Source organism: Suricata suricatta, chromosome 8, assembly GCF_006229205.1.
Source record: "Suricata suricatta isolate VVHF042 chromosome 8, meerkat_22Aug2017_6uvM2_HiC, whole genome shotgun sequence".
In the NCBI taxonomy this organism is placed as follows: domain Eukaryota; kingdom Metazoa; phylum Chordata; class Mammalia; order Carnivora; family Herpestidae; genus Suricata; species Suricata suricatta.
Genome location: NC_043707.1, coordinates 132,235,388 through 132,259,723, shown reverse-complemented (window position 1 = coordinate 132,259,723; position 24,336 = coordinate 132,235,388). Strand labels below are relative to the sequence as shown.

Here is a 24,336-nt window from a genome sequence, read left to right as displayed (position 1 = left end):
GAAAACCGTGGTTAGCTCTGTAAAGTCACGAAAACCTAACCAAGGAACGCCAGCCCACCGAGATGCTAGCAGAAGGGTGATCGCTGATCATTTAAAAAAAACCCTTTTTTTAATGTTTTATTTATTTTTGATACAGAGAGAGACAGAGCATGAGAGGAGGAGGGGCAGAGAGAAAAGGAGACACAGAACCGGAAGCAGGCTCCAGGCTCTGAGCTAGCTGTCAGCACAGAGCCTGATGCAGGGCTCGAACCCACAAACATGAGATCTGACCTGAGCCGAAGTCAGAGGCTTAATGACTGAGCCACCCAGGCACTCCTGATTGCTGATCATTTGAAGTGCTTGCTAGCTGCTGTTCCCAGGGCTTCCCGTGGATCCTCCCCTGTAGTCATCGCGTCAAGTCTGGGCAGTCAGTACTTCTGTGGTTCTCCCGTTTTCCAAACGGCACTTTGCCCGACACCACAGCCGTGTGGCTTCATCTCCATCTTGAGTCCTGTTCTCCTGCCCACCCCTACCCACGGATCTGAGAGTGAAGCCCCTGACAACCGCTCTGCCTTCAATGGCAGCAAGGGGAGTGGCTTCTTAGTCTGTAGCTGCCCATGATGCTAAGACCTGGTGCGGGTGGGCACAGGCCCTGGCCCTCCCGGTCCCAGTGCGTTGTGCCTGTGCTTGGGAGACGGGACCGAGTGGTTTCCACTGCAGGCCTGGCGTGACACCCTGCCCTCCCCCCACCCCCATCTGGGGATTGACTGGTTCAGAGGGTCAAACCTTGCCTGCTCCCCAGCGTCCTCTTTTATCCCTTGTCTTTCTATTGGCGAGCCTTCCCAAGCCACGGCTGGACAGTAGGTTTCCAGAGGTGCATGGGGAGGGCCTGCTTGGGGTGTGCACAGCCTTGCTTCGGAGGTGGGGTTACGCTCAGGGAAAGGGCCAGGCTGAGTGCCTGGGGTCCTCCCCCTCCCCCATGGCAGGAAGGGATGTCTGTGGTCTCACCCGTTTGCCACTTGCCTGCTTTTAAGAAGAGCGCTGGCGTGCTTGCGGGGCTCAGTCGATTAAGCGGTTGAGCGTCCACCTTTGGCTCAAGTCATGATCTCACGGTTCGTGGGCTGGAGCCCCGCGTTGGGCTCTGTGCTGACAGCTGGGAGCCCAGAGCCTGCTTCTGATTCTGTGTGTCCCTCTCTCTCTCTGCCCATACCCCACTCATGCTCTGTTTCTCTCTCAGTAATAAATAAACATTAAAATAAATTAAAAAAAAAGAACGGCACTAGACCTAATTTCGCCTTTCCCGGAGGGCTCAAGGCGTAAGCATCCGTTAATACTTGGTTGTGTCTGTCTGTCCTCAGAATTTAGGTGCACAGCGTCCTGAAGGTCTTTTGAGAAGGATGTACTCCTCACCACCTCCTTTTTCATCCTTTATGGATCTTGTCTGCCTCCCCCCCCCCCCCCCCCCCCCCCCCGGGTCCCCAGACGCTTCTGTCAGTGGTCGATGACTGAGGCAGCTAGCTAGCCGTCCTGTTAACGGTGCACAAACAGAGGTGGTGGGCGGGCCCTGAGAACACCCGAGAACCTCCCGGTGGGCCAGGCGCGCTAATAGCAGAACATGGGTTTTTAGCTTGGTTTGCTTACTGGTTAAAATTGCTCACGGCTCTTGGTTCTTTGCTGGTAAGTGACGCTGCTGGGCAAGCGACCTTGTGATAGAGTGTTAGGGGTAACAGACACACGTGGACTGCTTTTTTTCCCCTTTCAAGCTCCTGAAAACACGTGCGTTGGAGAAACGATTTGTGGGGAGAGTGACATAGACGTCCCGGTCCCAGCAACGTGTGCGCAGGCTTCCTTGGCAAAGGGGTGCTGCTAGGGGACGTGCCTTCGGCCCCAGACAGAGTAGTTTTCTTTTGGCCGGATGCCCAACTTTTATGTTTGAACAGAGGCTCTATTTAGTGCTAAGTGCAAGCCAATAGTGCCTAAGGAATAGTGCATGGTCGTCTTCCGGAGCGCCTCTCTCAGAACTTTTGTTACAATTCCAGCGGTGGAGACAGTGAAAGACAGTTGAAGCTGTGGGTTTTTCCGTTCGGTCACCCTCCCTGGTGACAGATGCCCCGCGCTCCCTCTGGAGCGCCTCCTGACACCCCCGCGGGGAGCGCGCACGCACTTGCGTCCCCAGACGTCAAGTTAAACGCTGCCAGAAGTCCGTTGTATTTGTTCCCAAGCCTGTTTGTGCTGCGTGTGTCTGTGATTGTGCCCGTACAACGCGGTTAAATAGTATCCAGACCAACAAAATAACGAGCATAGAGTCGTTTATGAAAAACAAGTCGGATGCTTCTGAAGGCTCACAGTAATTTGCTTAAAAACTTACCATTCAATTAGGTGTGGGTGAAAAACCACTAAAAATTTGCCTGAAGGCAAAGGAGGATTTTGCACTCAGATTGTTTTTATAAGTCACTTAAATTCTTTGCTCCACTTGATTTAATTAATTAATTAATTTTTTAAATATCGAGCAAACCTGGGGGAGGGGCGGAGAGAAAGAGAGCGGGAGGGAGGATCCCAAGCAGGCTTTGCGCTGTCAGTGTGGAGCCCGTAGCGGGGCTTGAACTCAGCAACTGTGAGATCATGACCTGAGCCAAAACCAAGATTCGGACACTTATCCGACTGAGCTGCCCAGGTGCCCCTGCCTGCCCCGCTTTAAATAGTAACTGGAAGTCACAGGTGACTACGGGTGTCATTTAGGCAGGAAGGACAGCGGAGGTCTTCGGCCTCCGTGCGTCCCTTCCTTTACCCGTCCGTTGAGTGGGTGCAGGGCCAGCGCCCGGGGTAGCGTGCCGGCTGCTGCTGAGGGTGTAGTGGTGAAGGACACAACGTTCCGGTGGGGAGACAGTGTGAAGGAGCAAGGAGCTACACAGAATGCCAGGTGGTGAATGGTGTGGAGGGAAGTGAAACAGGGAAGGGGGCGGTTAGGGAGATCTGGAGTCGGAATGGGGGCGACCATTGAAAATGTGAGGGTCAGAGAGAGTCTGGCTGAAAGGGGGACCTTGAAGCAAAGACTTGGAAGTGAGGACGCAAGCGTGGGACCTGGAGAGGAAAAACCCTCGGCAGAAGGAATAGCAAGTGCAAAGGTCCTGAGGTAGAAACATCCTTGGCGTGCTCAGGGACCGCTGGGGAAGCCCGCTTGGCTGAAGGGGAACAAGGGAGGGGAGAGGAATAGGAGATGAGGTCGGGGGCAGGGTCACTGGGGGCCATTGCAGCCATTGTAAGTAAAGACTTTTCTTGTACTCTGAGTGAGTGGAAGGCATTGGAGGGCTTTGAGGGGAGGGGTAATATGGGATGCCATGCCGTTTAATAGAATCTCCTTTGTTGATTTGGTGAGGATAGACTGAATGGAAAGAGCCAAGGGTAGAAATTAGAGTAGGAATCGAGTGTGGTAACCCAGCTCAGGAGCGGTGATGGGCGGACGGAAGGGTGGCAGTGCTGGTGTGAATAGCAGAGGCGCTGTGGATGGGGTTTGCAGGTGGAGCCTCAGGTTTAGGGAGGATCGGATGGGGATCGGATGGGGATCAGATGAGAGACGTCCAGGATGAGGACGGGCTTTTTTCACCTGTGCATCCATGTCCAGGTGATTTTTATTTTTTGTCAATAAGCGATGTGATGAAAGACTGAAATCAGAGCCGGCATGTGGGGTGCGTGTGCGCTGGGTGTTCGCTTTTGGGCACATGAAGTTTGAGAGGCTCTCAGCTAGAAGTTCAGAGGGAAGGGCCCGGCTGGAAGGGTAAATCTGGGTGTCCTCCGAGCACGCACGGTATTCAACCCCACGAGATTGCAAGGCCCCACGCAAGCGGGGGTAGGTAAAGAGGAGACGCCCCAGGCGGAGTCTGGGGGGCGCTCCAGTGCTGAGGGCTTGGGGAGATTTGGAAGAAGCCTTGGAGGTGTTCAGGGCTGAGGGCATGTGGGGGACCTAGGTGGCATCTGATGGCGGCGGCATTGGGTTCAGAGGCGGCTTCGCGTGCTGGAGGCCCCCCTCCTGGACTCCAGGAGACGGTCTCTGCTCTGTATCTCTCGGGGCTTTTCCTCTGTGCCGTCGGAGATCAGACTGGGTCTGGACTCGCTCAGCAGGTGGAGATGCCCCCGGACGTACTCAGGGAGGCATCTCCATCGAAGGCATCCCCAGGCCTCCTGCCCTTTGCCCAGGGCTGCTTCTGTCTGGAAACGACCTGCAGCAAGACACGCTCGAGACCCCACCGAAAACACAGGGCCTGGCCTGCTGCACCCAGTCCGCGGGATCTGCTGCCTGTAAAGAGCTGAAGACCATTGTTCACGGTTCAGAGGACAGCCCAGGGTAGAGACCCCGGGAGCTTCCAGCTCCAGTCTTCTTCAGATTTGCGGACTCCCTGAGACCCAGGTACAAAAGGAGGAATTGTCCCTGGTAGTGACAGTTCTCTCCCCTTCCCCAAAGAGTGGCCTTCACCTCTTCTGGGGGTCCCATCTCTTCTTCCTGGGGTTAAAGGAAGTTATGCTGTCTACACTCTCTCTGCCTTCCCTCCTCCCTCCCCCATTAAGCAAAAGGCAACATGGTAAAGAGAAGCAAATCCCGAAATACCTAAGTCTCAGAGTGTAAACAGAAACTGCATGTGCGCGTGCGCGCGCGCACACACACACACACACACACACACACACACACACACACACACACACACAGTGTTTCTGTGGTCAGTTCCCGTGTTCTACGTGCTCTGGTAGCCTCTGTTTCCCACACTTTGTCATCATGTATTTCTGTATCATGCAAATAATGACCTTTCCTTGCTAGGACACGTGCCCCGTGAGGACAGAGATCCGGTCTGTTTGGTCTAGTGCTGCGTCCCCGGGGCCTAAGCACAGGGCCCCGTATATCATAGGTGCTTGATCAGTGCTGATAATCATTGGCAGGCCTGGATGTGTGGAGTGCGTGGGCAAGGCTGGCACACTTCAGCAAGTGTCAAGGTCATCTTCCCACGAGGACCCACGACAGCACATGGGCATGTGCAGGGCTGGAGACTGCCACAGATTATACCAAACCGAAGTCAGGACGTACTTCTTCATATGGCTGATTTCAGAAAATTGCTGTTCAAAGAGGCTAAATTTGCGGGGGGAGGGGGGTGGGTTGGGGCGTCCCTCCCAGAGGCTTAGCCTGGATCAAAGCCATCCTCTTGCAAACTTCTCGTTGTGCATTCAGAGGACGTGTCTGCTTGGCCTCCACTCTGGCCCAGAGCAGGCACTCAGTAGATAGTTATCAGATCAATAGGGGACATAAATTTGGAGTAAATGACAGTCTGCGTCCTCCTCCTGGGAATTTATACCTCCTGTGAGCACATGAAAGGCTCAGCAGTCCTGCACGGACGCACCTGTTTGGCTTCCGGAGCCTGTGCTCTGGAGGTGAATGGCTCAGGCTTGGATGCCAGGTCTGCCTCTTGCCAGGGCCGTGTTCTTGGGCAAGCTGCCGAACGTCTCTGGGCCTCGGTTCCTCGTGTGTGAAACGGAGCAATGCCCGTCTGGTTTGTAAAGGGCTCGCAAAGGGTCAGGCTGTGACCGCTGTGGTGTGGTGGCATCTGGGGATGCTAGTTCTACTCACCCTTGGTTTGGGAAATACTGGTTACACGGAAGACGCAGAAGGAAGGTTTTCATTCTGCGCCTGCCAGTACCCGGCTGGGAGTCCCTGGGCCTCCTCCGTGTTACCTGGCTGGGCCGGGGCTCTGCCCCCCGCAGGGAGGGAGCCTGGCAGAGTGAGTGGGTCTGACAGCCCAGGGCGGAGTCGGTTGGCCTGGGCCCCAAGTCTTCCAGCCTCTGCCAGCGTCCTCTGCCCACCCATCCCAGCCCTGCCCGCTGCAGCCTGTCTGAGTCAGCCAGGGCACAGGAGGAGGGCTCTGGGGCTGGTAGGGCAGTGCGGGGAGACGGGGCAGGTGCACGAGCAGACTCCCCCCACCGTCTGAGGATGAGGCCTCCAGGCCCACCGTCCACGGTGGCCTTGCCGTGGGACGCGTCCTCGCTGCTGACCTGCATCCCGTTCCGACACACAGCATGCGTGCCTTCCGTGGGACGCCACGGATGGAGCAGTACCCGTGTCATACGGGGCTGCCAGACCTCCGACGCGAGCTGCGTGGGACACCTGGGTGGCACAGGGACCCCTTGAACGCCCCAAGCTTCCTCCCCTAAGGGAGCCACCTCTTATCATTAGTGTCCTGGGAGGGGCACCAGACAGCAAGATCTAGAAACTCTGTTGACCAGCGCAGAGCCGCACGGGGCTTACGAGACGTTCAGTCCTGACGGCTCCAAACCATGCAAGCATGTGTCCCCGGAACTGACCTCGTCTCTTTTTCTTCGGCCTGAGTCAACTGTCAAAGCCGGAATGGCCATAATAACGAAGTCTTTGCATCTTTACAGAGTTTTGATGTTAAAGGAGCTTTTCCATCCAGCCCTCAGGGGAGGCCCATCAATGCCTTTCTGTCCCAAGACATTGGCACCTGCTGTGTGTGTGTGGGTGTGTGTTCTTGACACAGACAAGTCCTCTGTCTGGACACGGTCGTATTCATTTGCATTTCCTCTCGGCCGCCTTCCTGGTCTTAGCTGTTTCCTGTTGAGGAAAGCAGTCTGTTTTCGCGCATCGAGAGGGGATAGGGGGCGGCGTGGGGGACGTGCTGGAGCTGGGTGGTGGCAGGAGCACCGTGCGGGGACAGGTGTCTGTCCTGCTGGGGCCGAGAGGGCTCGGCGGGGGCGGTTGGCTGTCTTCCGCAGGGGTGATGCCTGCAGAGTCGGGGTCACAGAACTGTCGTGAAAGTGGGACCCGGTCCCGCGGCTTGGGTGGGGCCTTGGCAGTGAGAGAGGCCTTCCGGGAAGTTCCTCCCCGGGACGGTTGGGCTGTCAAGCAATGTGGACGGGCGCGTTTGGAGGTTGGAACGCATCGAGATCTGCCGCTTGCTTGTTCAGGGAGTGTCCAGGCACCTCTCTTGCCAGGCTTGGTGGCAGACGGATGGGTGAGACAGGAGCACAGATCCAGCCTCCGGGGCTGGAGTTGTCTCGCCCCAGGGTCCCCTGCCTCCTGCGGCTCCTTGTTCCCAGTCCCAGTCTGCTGGGGCTGCACGCTGTCCTTCCTCCCCATTTTACTGTCCCCTCGCCGCTTCCCTGGAACGCCCTGCTGTGTGACCCAGAGTGACCTCCTCGCTTGGCCTCGTGTCCTCACTGAGCGGAGGGCTGCTTGGCGTGGCCGAGGGGGCCCCTGCCGCTCTGCGAGTCTTGCCAGGGCAGGAGGTGCCACCACGGCAGGGATCTCTCCGCACGCAGCTCCCTTTTGGCTGAGGTCCCCGCAGGCTGGGCCAGCCTTCGCGTTGACTGGCTTGCGCTGGGAGCTGTCACAAGCTGGGTATTGGGAGTTCAGGTTTGGGGAACTAATGGCCTCTGAAGACCTCAGATCCTGGCGTGAAAGCCACGCAAAGCAGGGTCACAGTTGGTATTTGGGATGCACGGCGGCCAAATCAGGGGCTGGCACGGGCACGTGACCTCCTTCGGGGCTGGTGGGAGGGGAGGAGGCTCTGTGTCGAGAGGCTGACTTCAGCTCTGGAATCAGATCTGTGTGCGTCCTGGCTCCCTCCCTCCTTGCCTCCCTCCTTCCCCCTTTCCCATCTATTCCCACCTCTCTGTGTGACCCGAACCAAGTTACTTAACTTCTCTGTGCCCGTCTCCCTAGCCAGAGAAAGGGCACAATAACCCTTGTCACCTGGTTACAGGGACTAGGAAGTGAAAACACCATCCAAGCACAGAGCGGGCCGGGCTGGCGTTGCCCACCCCTAAGGGTTAGCTGCGGGCCCCCACCAGCCCCCCTGCATCCACCTGAAGGCCAGTGGTTTTAGACCTATGCCCCTGTCCCCCCAGGGCCACCTCCACTGTCCTCTCCCAGGCTCTGGAGCCGGGCCCCTCTTAGGCATGGCCACCTACCACCGTGTGGCCTGCACTTGACTCCCTGCTGAAGGTGCCCGCCAGCCCCACGCTACCCAGGCTTCAAGGTGCAGGTCCCCAGGGAGCTTGTTAAAATGCAGGCTCGGACCCAGGAGGTCGCGGGGGCGGGGGGCTGAGCAGCTGCGTTTCTAACAAGCCCCACGGGCCACACGTTGAGGAGACAGATCTCCACTGTGGCTCTCAGAGCTGGCTGCTAATATGTTCAGCCTGAAGCCTGACTCCTGGCCTCGTGGGTGGCTGGCCTGTGGGCAAAGGGTTAACTCCATTTGGCTTCTTGGAATTTTGAAAAGAGCTCTTTGGTCCCCGTCACTACAGGAGCTGCATCATGGAGGGGCACCCAGGCTTTGGGGCCGATGGTCCTGGATTCAGAGTTTGGCTGCACCCCAGTTGGCTTAGAGAATATGGTTTGGACGTGCTCCTCTCTGAACCTCTGTCTTCTCCTCTGTAACACACAGATCATCCTGTCCCTGCCCCAAGGGCTGCTGGGAATATTTGAGGAGCTCCCATAAAGCACCCAGAGTAGCTCCTGGCACATAGTAGGTGCTCAGTAAGCGATACCATTGCCTAGTTTTTCTTGCTCGACGCATACTCGTTGTGTAGGTGGGATGGCTCTGGATCGGAGGTGGAGGCATTTTCTGGAGGCCGCTTAGCAAGTCTCTCAGCCTCCAGGGCTTTCAGCACTGGCTCCCTCACACTTTGCCTCTCCTTCACCTCTGGCAGGAGTGCCAAACAGGAGACGGTGACTTCAAGTGAATCACACACCGAGAATTTATGGAGAGTTGTAGTAGATCGCCGTGTGGCCTCACCAGCTCTGGGGACTGCGTCCCTCCTGACTCATGCGGGAGGAAGGGGTCTCGACTCAGCATGTCCACGCAGGTGGGGGATGGGGGGGGGCCTGGAAGACCCCTGTGGGGACTGGAAGGCCCTGAAGCCTCCTCCACTACCAACCCCGACCCGCTGGCCCCCCCTTGATCGAGCTCTCCTTGAGGGAGCTCTCTGGATCCCCCTCTCGTGAACTCACTTGGGGTTTTTCTCCACCGTGTGCCCTGGAGGCTGTTACCACGGTTACCAGCAGGCTCTAGGCCACCGAATGTGGCCACGGCTCTCCATCGTGGCCTCCTTGACCTTTGGCGGCAGTAGACATTTAACGCCCCCTCTTCCCTGACACGCTCGCCCCTCTTGCCACCGCTGTCTTGGGCTTCCCCACACCACCGCTCGCCCCTCCCCATCCCGACCCGGGTCCCTGCGCTTCTTTCTCTGTCCCCTTTCCCTTCCGTGAGCCATCTGGTCCCACCGGATGCTGACCAGCCCCAGCTTCATGAGTTTCATTTCCGCCGCCCACTTGACCTCTCCCTTGGGTTGAATAAACACTTCAGATTGAATCCTTTTCAAACGATCTCTTCCCGAAGCCTCTTCTGCCATCTTCCCGTCTTGGCTGAAGGCAGACCGTCCTGCTCTGGACCCCGGTTGAGACTCCAGTGTCTTCCCTGTCCCGGCATCCAGTCCTCCGCAAAGCCTGTCCTGCACCCCTTCCAGACTGTCCAAAGTGCCATCATGTCTGGCCCAGAGGATGGTGGTCACTTTCCTAACTGTCCTCCCCCACCTCCCCGATTCCATTCTTGTCATCCCACAGCCTGCGCTCGACACACTGGCCATGCCGGGTCACATCCGTCTGCTGCCCGGAAGGACAGCCTGGCTCCCACCTCCCTCGGGTCACAGGACCCTCCCTTCTGCCCCTACTTTCCTGACATTCCAGGCAAGTTCCACCTCAGGCCCTTTGCACGGACGGTTCGCACCACCCGGAACATGTTAGGCCCAGGTGGTCAAGCAGATCTGCCGCCCACCGCCTTCGGGGTTGGTGCACACGTTTCATGAGGTCCCCCCTCCGCCTCACAGCCCCGCCTGTGCCCGCCGTGCACCCCCGAACTCTCACCTCTGCTCTACTTCTCTCCATGGTCCGCCGTCGGGCACGCTGCCTCTTCATTTATTCTGTATGAGGAGGTGGCCTGCGGTGGAGTCCCTGTGTTCCCTGCTCTGTCTGCCTTGTTCACATGTGCTCAGCCACGGTGACCGCTCACCCCCGGGGCCGGGGGAGCAGCTCCGAGAGGGGCTAATTGAATAGGTTCTCAGGAGGCGGTGCGGGGTGCTGGGCTCCCGACTCTGCAGGGAGTGGGGGGCAGTCCTTGGCCGGGCCATGCTCCCTCACCTGCGGGCACCAAGTCTGCAGCGCGTGTCCCCGGTCTGGCCGGTAGCCGTGGTCTCTTCATGGATGACACCTGCTATTTGTCAGCTCTGGGGTTCTCTGGGCGTCTTCAAATTTTGCGTTCAATGATTGGACGGCCTTTGCCCATTTTTTCCCCTTAAGTTTGGTTGTCGTACTTGACTCCATTTCTGGTCTCTGCATGCTCTGTTCTTAGAAGGTCCCACAGCGGCCCGGGTGTGGCTGTGCCGTCCCCTTCCCCGGGCTCCAGGAAGGCTGTGTGCCTTCGCCACTACTCATTCGCCTGTGGAGACGCCCCAGACAAACCAGCCAACCCTGAGAGGTCCTAGGGGTCGTTGGACTGGAACCTTCCACCTTGGAATCCTCTCCTGGGCCTGGCCTTCACTCGTGTTTCACCAGTTTTGTTTCTTGCGTGTGGACCCACGTGTCCAGCTGTCTCCTCTCCTGGACACCACTGGGGGCTGGATGAGAACGTGGTGGCCCCGGCCTGGCCCTGCGCTGGCATCAGACCCCCTCTGAACCCGAGTGTATTTCCCGTTAGGCCGCACTGAGACGCATGTGGACTGGGTGATGTGAAGAACTGTCAGGCTGGCCCCCGGCGCTCCCCCGGCCCAGCGGCTGGCAGGTGAAGACCCCCTGCTGTGTGTGGGGCGCAGGGCCAGGTGCTGGGGTGCATCTGTGACCGGCAGCCCTGTGCAGCCACGAACCGCCCGGTGGCCTCTGAGCGTGTCGGCAGTGTGAACATGAGAGAGTAAACAGGCCTGGGGGCCTCTGGGAGGGCATTGGCAGCGTCAGGCGGAGAGCTGGGGGACGCTCGCCGAAGGGAGGCACTTGAGCAAGAGCTTGGAGGGGGGTGCACCCCACGAGGACCTGGGGGGAGCCTTCCTCGGCCCCCAGGGAGCATCCCTGGGAGCCTTACACATGCCACCCCCGGGGCGCTGATGTCACGGGCCTGGTGTGCAGACCGGCCTCACCCGTGAATCTAGTGAGTAGCTGGGGGCTGCGGGCCGATGGACGGAAGGACAAACGTGCTGATGGAAGCCCAGCGCTGCCTGGGGAACAAGAGCCCATGGGGGAGGGGCCGGCCTCCATGTCCCTGTGGTGGGAGCCCAGGACTGAACGTTGCCACAGGGGCATGTCCTGATCCATGGCGCCTTTTGGGGAGGGATAGCTTCCTGTTCTGTAGAGAGATGGGCAGGGAGGCCGGTGAGGAGGGGGAGGGATGCAGCCGGTGGGGGGAGGGCCTGGCTGGCCTCCTGCTCCCATCCATCGGGTCCTCACCACTACGCACAGCCCACACACGTGGGAGTTTTCAGAAGACTCGTGTCCTCGCATCCTGGTTCTGGGCTCTTGTAGCCTCACCTCTGTCTCCAGGCCAGCAGGGATGGTGTTCCATTTTACAGACGAGGAAGCTGAGGTCCGGAGGCTAGGAGGCAGGGAGGGCCTCCCCTTGGGCCACACAGCCGGGGATCGTGAGGATCGGGACTGGTGGCCGTTGCTGCCTTCTCCTTGGGCTGCATCACTCGGCAGGTGCCCATGTCCCCACCGACTGCCGCCGTGCAGACACCGTGCTGGGCGACACTGGAGCGGGGACCAGTGCATCCTGCGCCAAGAGCTTCCTCTAAATTTAATGGATGAAATGATGGCTCCTGTTTGGCACACGGGGAAACCAGAGCCCAGAGGGGTCCCCAGCTTGTTGAGGCCACACAGCGAGAGAGTGGGAGTCTCGAATCTGGAGGTCTTGGTGTGTTCACTGCTGCGGTGCTAGGAGCTGGAGAAATACCTGGTTCCAGGGGCGCTGTTCCCCAGCACCCGACAGCTCTGCTCTGGGCAGCCACTGGGCTCTCAACGAGTTCTCTGACCGCAGGAAGAGTTTCCCGCTGGACATCGCTGCTCCAGTCCACCCCCAGGTGGTGCCCTGGTGTCTCTCCAGAAATTATGGTCCCTGGAACTGAAAGGCCTGGGCTCTGCTGCCCCAGGAAAGTCTCCGAATCTGCCTGCGCCTCAGTGTCTTCATCTGTGAAATGGGTATAAATAGTGCTTATTCTTCCTACCTCTTGAGCTGCCAGGAGGGTCCAGAGATAATAGTAGAAAAAGTGCTTGGGACTTACAGGGGGTGTGTGCGTACCCGCTGGCGTTGCCCTCCACTGGGCCGGACCGGGTGCTGAGGGGTGGCGGAGAGGGGGCTGCCTTTGGGGGCTTTGGCCCACCCCCCATCATAAGTTCTTCAACCATGGGGATGCTGAGAGAGGGCTGGGGAGAAAGGTCGCCCTCTAGTGGACAAGGCTGTGGTTGCTGAGGCTGCAGGAGCCTGTGGGCCGAGCTGGTGCTCCAGGGAACCGAGAGATGCCCGGCTGTTACCTTTGTTCGACAGATCTGGGTCTTGAGTGTTTAACAGATGTGTAGTGACGATGACAGGAGACCTAGACATTGATGATGTAGGGCCTGCCCCACTCCACTGGAGACATTTCTGCTGAGAGGGGACAGGGTAGGGGGGATCTGTGGGGTCCTGGGACACCTCTGTTCCCCAACAGGACAAGGGCGTGCAAGTCGTCCAGGTTCCGGCCAGCTGACTGTCCCTCCCACAGTCGAGTCACTGCCCGAGGGTCTGTGCTCACTGTGGGGTCCCAGCCACTCCCAGGCCACCTCACGGGCCTCGTGATCCTGGGGCTTTGGTGGCCATCGGGGACACAGGCGTGCCGCTGAGCCCCGGGTCTAGGTTTTCTGCCTTGACTCTTGCTCAGATAGTAGAACAAGCTGACCACAGGCCTCGATCGATCGCACAGCCTGGGGGAGGAATTCCCCCCAGGCAGCCAATCTGTCTGATTGTACATTTGTGTGTTTACACGTTCACTTGCTTCGTTGTCATGACAGGTATTGGTAGCTACCTTTGTCAGCTTTGGCGCTGTTAACATTCCGTTCCTCGTGGAAAGTTTAGCAGTGTCCCTGACCCCACCCGCTAGATGCAGGCGGCAACATCCCTTCCCTCCGATGTGACGACCAGAAATGTCTCCGGACGCTCCCAAGTGTTTGGCCTTGTTGAGAACCGCCAGTCTGAACCCTGGCGTTTCGGCTTCGAGACTGGCCCTGGTCCATCTCTCGCTCCCTCAGAGCTGACTCTGGGCCAACGCCTGGTCCAGGTGATGTGCCCGGAGCGGGCATCCCTCCTGCTCCCCCGCACCCACCCCTCCCCTGTCTGGAGGGCCTGCTCACTTCCCTTCCTCGATGTGGGGAACAGGGCTGGGACCCGGGACAAACTACTTAACCTCTCTGTGCCTGGTTGGTCGTCTGTAAATCAGGGCTGATGGAGCATCTCCACTTTGATGGGTCATAGGAGAGGGAGGTAGTTGGTACATGTGAATACCTAGCACGTTTCCGTGTGTGTTGTTCTTACTCAAGGAGTGTTTATTTTTGTTCTAAGATACGTCCGCAAACAAGACAGAAGCCCTCACCTTGGGATTTCACAGCCCACAAGGGAGGCAGATACGTTATTTTGCAGCTGTGACTCTTTGTAACGAGTGCTATGCTGGGGAAGCTCAGTCCCTAGGGGACAGTGGGAGCCTGCAGGAGAGATGCCTCCTCCAGGGGTTAAAGAAGGAAGGCTTCCTGGGGGAAGTGGTATCCCAGCCAGGGCCTGAAAGAGGAGTCGGAATTAGCCGGGTGAAGAAAGGGGAGGAATCATGGTCTAGGTCACCTACCTTTAAAAATTATTTTAAATGCTTCTCTGGGAAAGAACAATCGAATTTAACAGGCTCTTGTAGCAGAAAGGGCCAAATCCGTGTCCCAGGATCCAGGGTCACACTCCCTCTGGATGCCCGAAACGCAGGTGCTTGGCGCAGTGATCTGGGATAGGTGCCAGGTGCAGAGTCAATGGCCTGGAGAGGACCCGCTGCAGGTGATGGATGCACGTTAGTACCGGAAACTTCCCCAGGTGCTTCTGAGGGGAGGACGGTACCTGGACAGGCAGATGGGGAGACAGTACAGCCCCTGTCTGCACAGCAGGGCTGTCCCCCCTGCTCGCCTGTCCCTCTGCTGGACCTCCCTGCTCAGTGCAGGGTCTCAGAACCCGGCTGGCGGATGCTTCCGCGCCCCGTCACTTTCAAGGGGACGTAGGTGGTGGGCAGAGCGTGGTGGAGCTCACACGAGTCTTTAAAGCTCGCCGGGGTGGGCCCCTGGTGACGGTGTGTGTCGTTCCTCTCTCCGACAGTTACAGTCTCCGCCTGGCGTCCCGGTGTCCGCCACCCGCCGCCCCGTACATCACCAGGCAGTGTAGGAATGTCAAGGCAGCGGCTGCAACCCAGTTCCAGGGACCCCTCTGCAAAGACTAGACCCTTCGCCTGCTCCCTGACAGGTACGAGGCGGGTAGAGCTGTTTCCGGCACCGCTGGGGCAGCTCTGGGGGCCCAGGACGGCTGGGCTGGGGTCTTTGGGGTGGGCTGTGAGGCAGGGGAGAGCGTGGGGGGTGGGGTGTGCGGGTGGGGCATGGGGCCTTCCTGCAGGTAGGTGCGGGGCCCTGGACCCAGCCCCCAGCTCTGCCACTTACTGGCGGTGACACTCAGCAAGATACTTAACTTCCTCTGAGCCTCAGTTTCCACATCTATAAAGTGGGGATGACCTACATTATGGGTTGTGAGAATTACAAGTGTCACATGTACGCAAAGCACGTAGATCAGTGCCCGACACATAGAAAGCACCAGGTAAGCATCAGCTCTCGTTACTGATTGGATAAGAGCAACACCACCATTAACCAGCGTTAACCTAGACCATCAGAGGCTTTAAGCCCAGGAGAGATTGTATAGTCTGTTAGTACCACATACTTGAAGGGGAAAGTGATACCATTCTGGAAGATACAGAGGCTTACATTTATGTTGGACCAGAAGTCTCTTCCTGGATTATCTGACGGTAAAACCTGAATTCATTCACAGGAGCTGGACTTTCCATCTTCGGGGGGCTGGGCTTCGCCCATGCTCTCGAGCAGGCTTGGGCATCTTGGTTGGTGACACGGCACGCCCTCTTTCATTGTGTCCCTGAGACCAGCCTCTAAAGAGACGACTGGAGGGCCGTGTGCACCAGTACTTCGGGGCACCGGTTAAAGAGACCCCAAGGTGCAACTCCAGATTGACCAAAGAGCATCCTTGGTGTGCAGGGCCTGGGAATCTGTGTTGCCGGGTGGCCCTGTGATTCTGGGGTGCACCCAAGTTTGGGGATGCCTGCTTCATGCAGCCGGGCCTGTTGAGAATGTGAACGTCGTTGTCCAAGGCAAGAGTGGGGGCCTTCTGGGTTGTACCATTCCTCCCTTCCACCTGCCCTGATCCCCAGAGAGCGCTCTCCCGCCTTCCTTCCTGAAGCTGCTGGGGTCTCTGGGCTTGGCTTCATTTCTCTGGGGGTTGGGGAAGGGAACGGGAGAGTGTCATCTTGAGCCAGAACCGAGGCTCCCGAGAGGGCACACAGCCCTGAGCTGGGGATGCCGGGGAGCAGCGTGGAACACTAGGATCCCGTAGCACTGCAGGACCCGGGAGATGGTCCCTCCCCTCTCCCATCTCACAGATGGGAAGACTGGGGCCCAGAGACAAGAGGCTGGGCTGGAATCTTCCAGAGACTGGGAATCCGTGCCAGGATAATTCTGGGGCCCGGGGCATCCCTGTGATGGCCTCTGGGCACTGGGGCGTGGCTTCCGGCCCAGAGCAGGCGTTCTCGGCCACCCAAAGGAGAGCCAGGCACAGTTGGTCTGACCCGTCCATCAGCCAGTGCAGTCTCTGGTGGTGACGCGGTGTTTGCCAAGTGTTGCTGAGTCGGGCTCTGCCCAGGGTGTGACCCGGAAGGATGCCTCCTCTCCCCTTATTCTCATGCATGTGCAGCTTCCCAGGCAAGGTGCTCAGATGAGTGGGAGCCCAGGGTCCTCAGCGTCTGCCGTGAACAGCCGCTGTCTGCCCATCAACAGTGAGTGCTCAAGACCAGATAGTCTAATTTCCTACGGGACCGGAACTGGCCCCTTTAAAGTCCTAAACTTTTTTCGGTTTTTCTAGTTTGTATTTACAACAAGCATATGTCTACGTAGATATGTGTATCTCCATACATCTATTTATCTATCTAGAGATCTATTTTTATGTATACACACACACACACGAATTAAAAAACAAAAACACTTTACACTGCTTGTCTGTGCTTGGGCCGCCATAACAAAACACCACAGACTCTGGGGCTTAAACAACAGACGTTTACATCTTACATTTCTGGAGACTCAGATCTCAGGGGGCCGACACGGTCCTCACCAGAACCTTCTTCCCGGCTTACACAGGGCACCTTCTGGCTGTGTGCTCAGCGGTGCCGAGAGGAGGCTTGGTGTCTCTTGTACGGGCGCGAACCCCATCACTCTGGGGGTGAGGGCTTCCTCATGGGACGTTTGAAGGGGACACAGTTCAGTTCGTGGCTATGTTTACTCCTTCCCAGAATGATGTTTTGAGTGCTGTGACAAAGGATGTTGGCGTGGGAAGGGCATGAGGTCAGGGAGAGGCAGTTGGCAGAACTAGGGGCAGACCTTGAGTTGTGTGACTGCTAGACTGGATGCTGGACTTTAGGTGGCCTCCACTTGTCTCCCCAAATCCTCTGGGATCCGCTGGCCTTGGGGCAGGCTTCCCAGCGCTGGCCCTCTTGTGGGGTCCCGGGAGCAGGGTGGGCGGGGTGTCTCCTGCTGCCCCTCTCCCTGATCAGAGAGCTTCCCTCTGGCAAATTCTGCCCAGCTCCAGCCCCAGTGGTCCAGCCCACGCCTCCTGCCGCTGGGGTCCCCTCCCTGGAGGGCTGCCCCTCGGGCTGGGGACTGGCAAGATGGCTTCTTCTACGGATCCCCCTCGATGGCCCACAGGTGACACACGTGCACACACCAGCCACACCAGACCAAGGGAATGCAGGCCACAGCTGGCCCCTGTCCCTGTGTTCTTGTGTGGGGATGGGCATGGGCACCTGCAGGCCTCCACCAGGAGGGGAGGCCCCCCTCTTGAAAGCACCCTCCTGTGCTGCCAGCAGCTCTCCTTCCAGCCCCATCAGGAGGTTTTGGGGGTCAGAATGGACCTAGGGTAGTGGTCAAGTGTGCATTTTCTGGAAGCGCATCCTGGCTCCTGTAATCCTGGTAGGTACTTCACTTCTGGGCGTTTCAGTCTGCCCATCTGTAAAATGGGTTAATAGTATACTGTGTCATGGGCCTCCTGTAAGGATGGCACAGGTTAGTATGTGAGAAGCCCTTAGGAGGGGGGCTGGTACATAGTAAGCCACTGAATTATCGGAGGAGCGGTAGGAACAATAAGAGCAGTAGTTATAGTAGGAGGAGCAGTTCTAAGACCGGGTCCACGGGGTGAGAGAATAGAGCCCCTGAACTTGGCCCAGCCCTGTGCCATGCTCCTGTTCAACCCAGCGCAGCAGCAGTCAGTCAGTGCTGATGCACGAACCCGGCTCTGTATCAAGTACCGTGAGTGGGGCTGCTCTGCGGGAGGCGCGCAGGCCGGCCTGTCCCTCCTGACACAGCGTCGTGTCATGGGCTTGGCCTGAGTTCATGCCCCACCTCTGCCACTTGTGACCAGCCTGACCTCATAAAAGCCACTTGCCCTCTCTGAGCCTCTGTTTCGTCCATGCTGAGTGGAAATCAGTGTCCCCTGCCACCAGGGTCGCCAGGGGCATTAGGACCAGGTCCAGTGATGGTGGGATTACGTTGGCAACGTCTTTGGTGGAATTGATTGAAACTGGACACGCATCCCCAGGGCCCAGCAGTTACCCCGCTGGGGAGACACTCAACAGGCGTGTGCACACGCATGTCGGAGAGCTGGTCTGTCACGTGTGCCCGGCCTCCTATCCAGCACTTCCCCTCGGCGGGAATACGTACTCCTGGGCGCCGTACGTGTCTCCCAGGCATAGGTGAGCCTCGCCCGGCCGCATTCCTCACCGCGGCCGCAGGTCGGAAGCTGGCTGCTTGGGCACCAGTGGCGGACCAGCCAGATGAAAGTGGCAGGGTCCTGCAGCAGAATTTCCCAGCAGGGAGGTGGATGGAGCCACAAACACACACGCTCCAAAGGGATGAATGTCCCAAACGCGCCACGTGGAGGAAGCCCGGACACGAAGGATGCGTGCTGGTTGATTCCGTTTATTTAAGTTAAAAAGCGGACAGACATCCATCCACGGTGATAGAGGGGAGGTGGTTATTCTGGGGGGTGAGGGTTAGTGGTTGTCCTAAAAAGGAGCATGGGCGGGGGTCTGGGGGGGCAGTTGGTCACATTCTGTTTCTCGATCTGGGTGCTGGTGACGCTGGTGAAAGTTCATCAAGCTGTGCTTTCTTTGCGCGTGGCATGTGCCCGTAAATCGCTGCGTTAGAAGAACTCGCCGAGACGATGCTGGAACAGCCCACGGTGGGCACCGAGGAGGCGGCCCCTGTGACTCTTTCTTTTCTTTTTCTCCTTCAGCACCTGAAGTGACCTGGAGTCAGTGAAGCCAAAGGGACTGGCTGGCCCTCTGCCCCGCAGGGAGTACCGACCTATTCCAGTTTTACGAGCCTGCGAGAGAAAGGGAGTGTGTGCGTGTGTGCGTGCGTGCGTGTGCGTGTGCGTGTGCGGTCTTCAGACGAGGGTCCCGAGCCCCGGGGCGCAGGAAGGCAGCTGACGCCACAGCGTGGACGACACTTGTGCGCGCGCGCGGCTCCCGGGACCGTGTTCTGCAGCTCCGCCTTCCTGCCGGGGCGGGGCCTCTCCTACTATGCAATTTTTCTAGAGCTCCCTGATCCTGCTTTTCCCTTCTCGGGTTGTCTTTTGCGGGGACTGCGGTCTGGCTCAGGAGTCAGCCCCAGGCCTGTCCGAGGAAGGCGTCCGGGAGGAGGCCGAGTGTCCCTTCGAACCACCCCACCTTCCCTCGCCTTCCAGCATCTCTGGGAACCAAGTCTCGCCCATCGACGCCCTCGGCCTGCCCACTTCAAAACCCCCCCTTCTCTGCCTGAGCTGCTGGCTTGAGTCATTTTCCAGATTCGAAATTCTAGGCAGTCCCTTGGCATCTGGGAGAGAAGTCCCCGTTCCCATTTGCAGATCCGGTTCCCCCCTCCCCCCCGACCTTGGGAGAGGCAGGGGATGGGACAGCATGTGGCCGGTCGGGGAGGTCTCCCGGGTGCTTCTGTGCCCCCTCAGCGGGACCATCTACACGCTAGCGACTGACCTTCCCACATGAGCTGAGAAGGGAAGCCAGCAAAAATCAGGAGAGGAAACGAAGTGGGAGGATTAAGAAGCACAGGGGAAGACGAAGAGGTGTCTAGAGGCCACCAGTCGCCTGCCGGGGAGTGATGACGCTGGACCCTGCTTCCTGCAGGGACGGCCGGTGTCTCGGAGAAACGGGTGAGCTGAGCTAGGAGTTTGGACCCAGTTCAGTGAGGGTCTTGGGTTTTGTGCCTTTGGGGCAGACCCCAGACACGGAGGTCTGAGACCACTTTGGCGCTGTTTGTTTCAGCTGTGTTTTCAGAAGTGAAGTACAAACCCACGGTGGAAGGAGAGAAGTGGGAGAACATGAGTGGTCACACACAAAAAGGGACTTTTGTTTTTCAGGGCTACTATGGTTGATCTTGCAACTCTGTAAATATGTACGTAGACACTTTTAAAAGCACGTATTTATGTCCCTGACTGTAAATGCCCCCCTTTTTAAAGTTTTATAACTTGTGTTATTTAATTAATCAGTCGACTGGCTGCAGTGTAGGGTCTGATGAGGTCTCATGAGATCCTCACATGGACAGAGAAGCGCTGATCGCTGGCCTACATCACGGTTTTCCATTTGCCACCCAGCTACGCACCGTCGTTTGTTTTTAAATTTCCGTAAGCGGGAAGCCCGTGGCCCACTCCTAAAATGAACCCTCACAAGCATGAAAGGTTGTGGCTGTTCCTGATCCCCACGATACAATTTTGTCCCATCGATGTTGACACTCGTGAACGGTACCCCAGCTTCTCCGTTCTCAAGGGCTCCCCCTTTAGGCAGCAAGGAAGGCTCACGAACCCAAAGCTTCGAAAGAAAGTCCCCTTCAGCCAATGGTGGATTCCAGAAGTGCCGCTGGGGCCCCCGGGGGGCCGCTCACTGTGCATGTGCAGACGTGCCGGTGGGTTTTCGGCCCTCTCAGACCAGGGCACAGGAGAGTCCCGGCCGTGACGATGGGGGTGGTCGTCGGAAGAGTGGTGTCTGCTGGTCCGCGGTGGTTTGGGGGCGTGGGTTTGCGTCGCGGAAGAGGACGGCTCTGTGTCTGCCATGTGAAGAAAAGTAACAATAAAAGTGTGAAGCGCAATTGTAAGGACCGTGTCTGGGAGTGATCGTTGTGGTTTCTGTGTTTTGTGTCTTCCATTTTGGCGACCCCTCCGGGGCGTCGGGTGGGAGTGGGTTGGAGGGGCCCCCTTCCCACCCGCAAGAGAAAGCAGGGTTTCAAGGAAGCTCACTGTGGAAATACCCTACCTGGCGAGCAAGGTCACTTGCCTTCAAAACGCTCTCCCACCTGCCAGCCAGGAAGTGAGGCCATGACTAAGGCTGGAAAAGCTTCTGTGATTGTATACACATTCTTTCCTTCAAGCGGCTTTATTGAGATCGAATTCCATGCTGTACAATTAACCCACCTACTTGTACACATCAGCGGTTTTTAGTAGTATTCAGTTGTACAACCATCACTGCATTCAATTTTAACGTTTTAAGTCACCCCAAAGAGAAAGCCCATACCCAGTAGCAGTCACTCCCCCTTTCTCCCCAAGCCCGTAGCCCCAGGCAACCCCAAATCTACTTTCCACCCATGTAGATTTACCTCTCCCGGACATTTCACAGAAATGGGATCGCACAGTATGTGATTTTTTTTTCCTGTTTTTTAAATTTATTTTTGAGAGACAGAGCACAAGCAGGGGAGGGTCAGAGAGAGAGGGAGACACAATCTGAAACAGGCTCCAGGCTCTGAACAGTCAGCGCAGAGCCCGATGCAGGGCTTGAACCCATGAACCATCAGATCATGACCTGAGCCAAAGTCGAACGCTTAACTGAGCCACCCAGGTGCCCTGTATGTGATCTTTTATGAGCAGCTGCTTTCTCTTCATATAATGTTTTCAAGGCTTACCTGGGTTGTCACATACGTCAGCACTCCATTCCTTTTGATGGCCAGACATCCCATTGTTTGGATACATTTGTGCAATATTTGGGACATACTTACCACTTAGAAAAAAGGACTCCCTCATTGTTTAGCTGTAGGAACTCAGAGATAATAGGTGTGCTGGATCTTCCCTGAAACTGTATTTCTGCAGCAGTGACTCCGACCCCAGGGCTGTCATTCCAGGGGCCACACACTGAGAATTGCCATGCGCCAGGCATTCCCCACACATTTCCTATCACAGCAACCCACAGCAGGACAAGCACCTTGACAGCCGTTTCAGAGATGAAGCAGGCTCAGACGCATGAAACAATTTGCCCAGGGCCCCACAGCTAGCAGATGTAGGGCAGGGATTGGATTCAGCCCTTTCTGGCCCAAAGTTCAGTATTTCCTAACTTGCCTCTTGCTGCTGCCTCTCACGTCCCCCCTTCGGTTTCTCCAGCTCTTGAGCCACCGCAGGTGGGAACCTCGTGCACAACAGAGGTCAGTCCCCAGCCCCCCAGAACATAGCAGTCAGCTTCTGGGCTTTTCCACCCCAGATTGGCCACAAGAGAAGCAGAGGTTTATTAAAAGTATGGGTGAAGATGTCCCTCAACTGATGAATGGACAAAGAAGATGTGGTTTATGTGTGGAATACTACTTGGCAATGAGAAAGGATGAAATCTTGCCATTTCCAGCAACGTCGATGGAACTGGAGGGTATTATGCTAAGTGAAATAAGTCAGAGAAAGACAAATTTATGTTTTCACTCACATGGGACTTGAGAAACTTAACAAGACATGGGGGAAGGGAAGGGGAAAAATAGGTTCAAACAGAGGGAGGCAAACCCATGAGGGACTCTTAAATAAGAGAACAAATAGGGTTGTTGGGAGGTGGGGGAGAGGGAAGAATGGGTGACGGGCATTAAGGAGGGCATTTGTTGGGATGAGCACTGGGTGTTGTATATAAGTAATGAATCACGGGAATCTACCCCTGAAACCAAGAGCAAACTATATACATTGTATGTTAGCCAACTTGACAATAAGTTTACAAAAAACCCACAAAAGTATGGGTGAAATCACAGCTCTGCCCCCTGCAGCCCGTGTCACCGGCCTCGGCTTGGTTCCTTGATTGTACCAGGGGATGACCACTGCCCACCCTCCTGTATTCTAGCGTAGATGGTGTTAAGCTGTGTTTGCTTGAAGGTAAGTTAACTCACCTGCCTCTGGGATCACCTGGCTGATTTAACTGTTAAAGGAGAGATTCTTGGCCTCCAGTTTCACATCTGCTGAATCAGAATCCGAAGGTGGGGGGCAGAATGGGGGGCGGGGAGATTCTGGACCACCTGCCTGGCCAACAAGCTCTAAATAGTCCACCAACTTTAGCCTCGGCCAAGGCCGTAGCATGTCTGCAAACAGGCAGACCAGGGAATCAGGGGCGCCCCTGGGGGGTGCATTAACCAGCGACTCCGGTGCTTTTTCTGAGCTGTGTCTGGCGCCCAGTCACCGCCAGCACTGGGGAGCAGGCTCGAGAGACGCGCCACCCCCAGGGTGCCTGGGAGATCCTTAAGCCTGTGGGAGGTGGAGAGGCCAGGAGCGAGGGCTGGGGGCGGGGATGGGGGCCAGGGAGCCCCGCACATCCTGCAGCTGCGGCAGCGCTGGGTGACAGCAGCCCCCAGAGATCCCGAGGCCAGCACCTGCACGGAGGTGCACACTCCACACTGGCCACGTCGTGGTTGCCCCGGCAACCGCACCGGAAGCGGGTGCTCCTGACGTCAAGTCCCAGGTCCGGAGCTGCCTTGACACTGCTGCGTCACGCGGACGTCATGCGCCTCCGGTGGCGCCATCACGTCACCAGGGGAAGGGTGAGTACAGGGCCCCGAGGCTGCATGCACACCACGTTTCCTACAGGATGTTGTTGTCACTGTTCTATGTTATCATTAACCGTCGTGCCTCCCTGGTTTCTGGTGATTTATAAGCGGGTTTCGGAGATCGAGCTTTCCCTGCGGGTGCTGGGGTGCCCCCGGGGGTGAGGGGTCGCCCGTGCGCACTGCTTTCCATGAGCAGGCCGGGCCACCCTCCTGGGCACCTTGGCGGGAGCGGGTGGGGGTCCCCCTGGGCCCGGCGTGAGCCAGCTGCTCCTCGTTGGTGCTGATGGACGTCCAGAGGGGCGTGGAGGCCTCGTGCCGCTTGGCGGAGGGGGGCGGGGGGCAGGGCCTGCGCGCCCTGCCCCGAAGAGGCGGGTTCGGCCCCCCAGGCCCCGCTCAGGTGTCGGATGAAGGCAGAGAAGCAGGGTCTGGGGTGGGGTGTCCAGCCCCTGACCCTCGGGGCCCTGAGGACGCAGGTTATCCAGGCCAGGAGACCAGAAGCGTCAGAGCGCCCCCAACAGCCTGGCCCGGCGTGGCTCACCTGGAGGAGGCCTCTGCCCCCAGACCGCCACCTGGGTCGTCTGCCCCTTCTTTCCGAGAGAGGGGCTGGGGGTGGGGCGTGAAGCACCCGGCCCAGTGGGGAGCGGCCTGTGCTCCATGCATGTCAAGCAAAGTGAGTCTCTTTTTTTCTGGTCTGCCCTCCACCTCCAGCAGCTGGGGGGAGGAGGGGCAGGTTTGCTGGTCGGGTCAGGCAGGGCAGGCCACTCCCGGTCCTGTGGCTTGGGGTCAGCCGACTTGCACGCGGGGGCTGTGGGACCACTGAGAGTCCGCATTGGCACAAAGCTAAGAGCAAGGGTGTTCTTACATTTGGCACCAGGAAGGTGCCTCATTCGTGGCTTCCTAGCCCTGATCTTGGTCTGTGATGCCGTGTTTCTCTGGGGGTGTCCACATCTCTGGGTAATGTCACTGTAACAATTCGCCCAGGACTGGGGTGCCTGGGTGGCTCAGTTGATTAAGCGGTGGACTTTGGCTCAGGTCATGATCGTATAGTTCATGAGTTCAAAACCCCTCCCTACTCCATCCCTCCTTCTTCCTCCCCCACCACCTTTGGGCTCTGAGCTGTTAGCATAGAACCTGCTTCGGATTCTGTGTCTCCCTCTCTCTCTCTGCCC

At 57.6% G+C, this 24,336-nt stretch overlaps 2 protein-coding genes across 4 annotated transcripts in view; both read left to right on the top strand.

Annotated features, from left to right (window-relative positions):
- PRDM2 (PR/SET domain 2) overlaps nucleotides 1-20,496 on the top strand; it is a 101,075-nt gene extending 80,579 nt beyond the window's left edge. For all 3 annotated transcript variants that reach the window (XM_029947824.1, XM_029947829.1, XM_029947830.1), the window contains 2 exons: nucleotides 14,397-14,540; nucleotides 18,636-20,496. In XM_029947824.1, the coding sequence (XP_029803684.1) occupies nucleotides 14,397-14,517 (121 nt within the window). In that variant the 3' untranslated portion in view covers nucleotides 14,518-14,540; nucleotides 18,636-20,496. The remainder of the gene's footprint in view (nucleotides 1-14,396; nucleotides 14,541-18,635) is intronic.
- The window catches only part of LOC115297777, a 43,494-nt gene continuing 38,656 nt past the window's right edge, over nucleotides 19,499-24,336 (top strand). Inside the window, exons 1-2 of the mRNA XM_029945906.1 lie at nucleotides 19,499-19,550; nucleotides 22,800-23,161. Of these exons, the coding sequence (XP_029801766.1) occupies nucleotides 19,499-19,550; nucleotides 22,800-23,161 (414 nt within the window). The remainder of the gene's footprint in view (nucleotides 19,551-22,799; nucleotides 23,162-24,336) is intronic.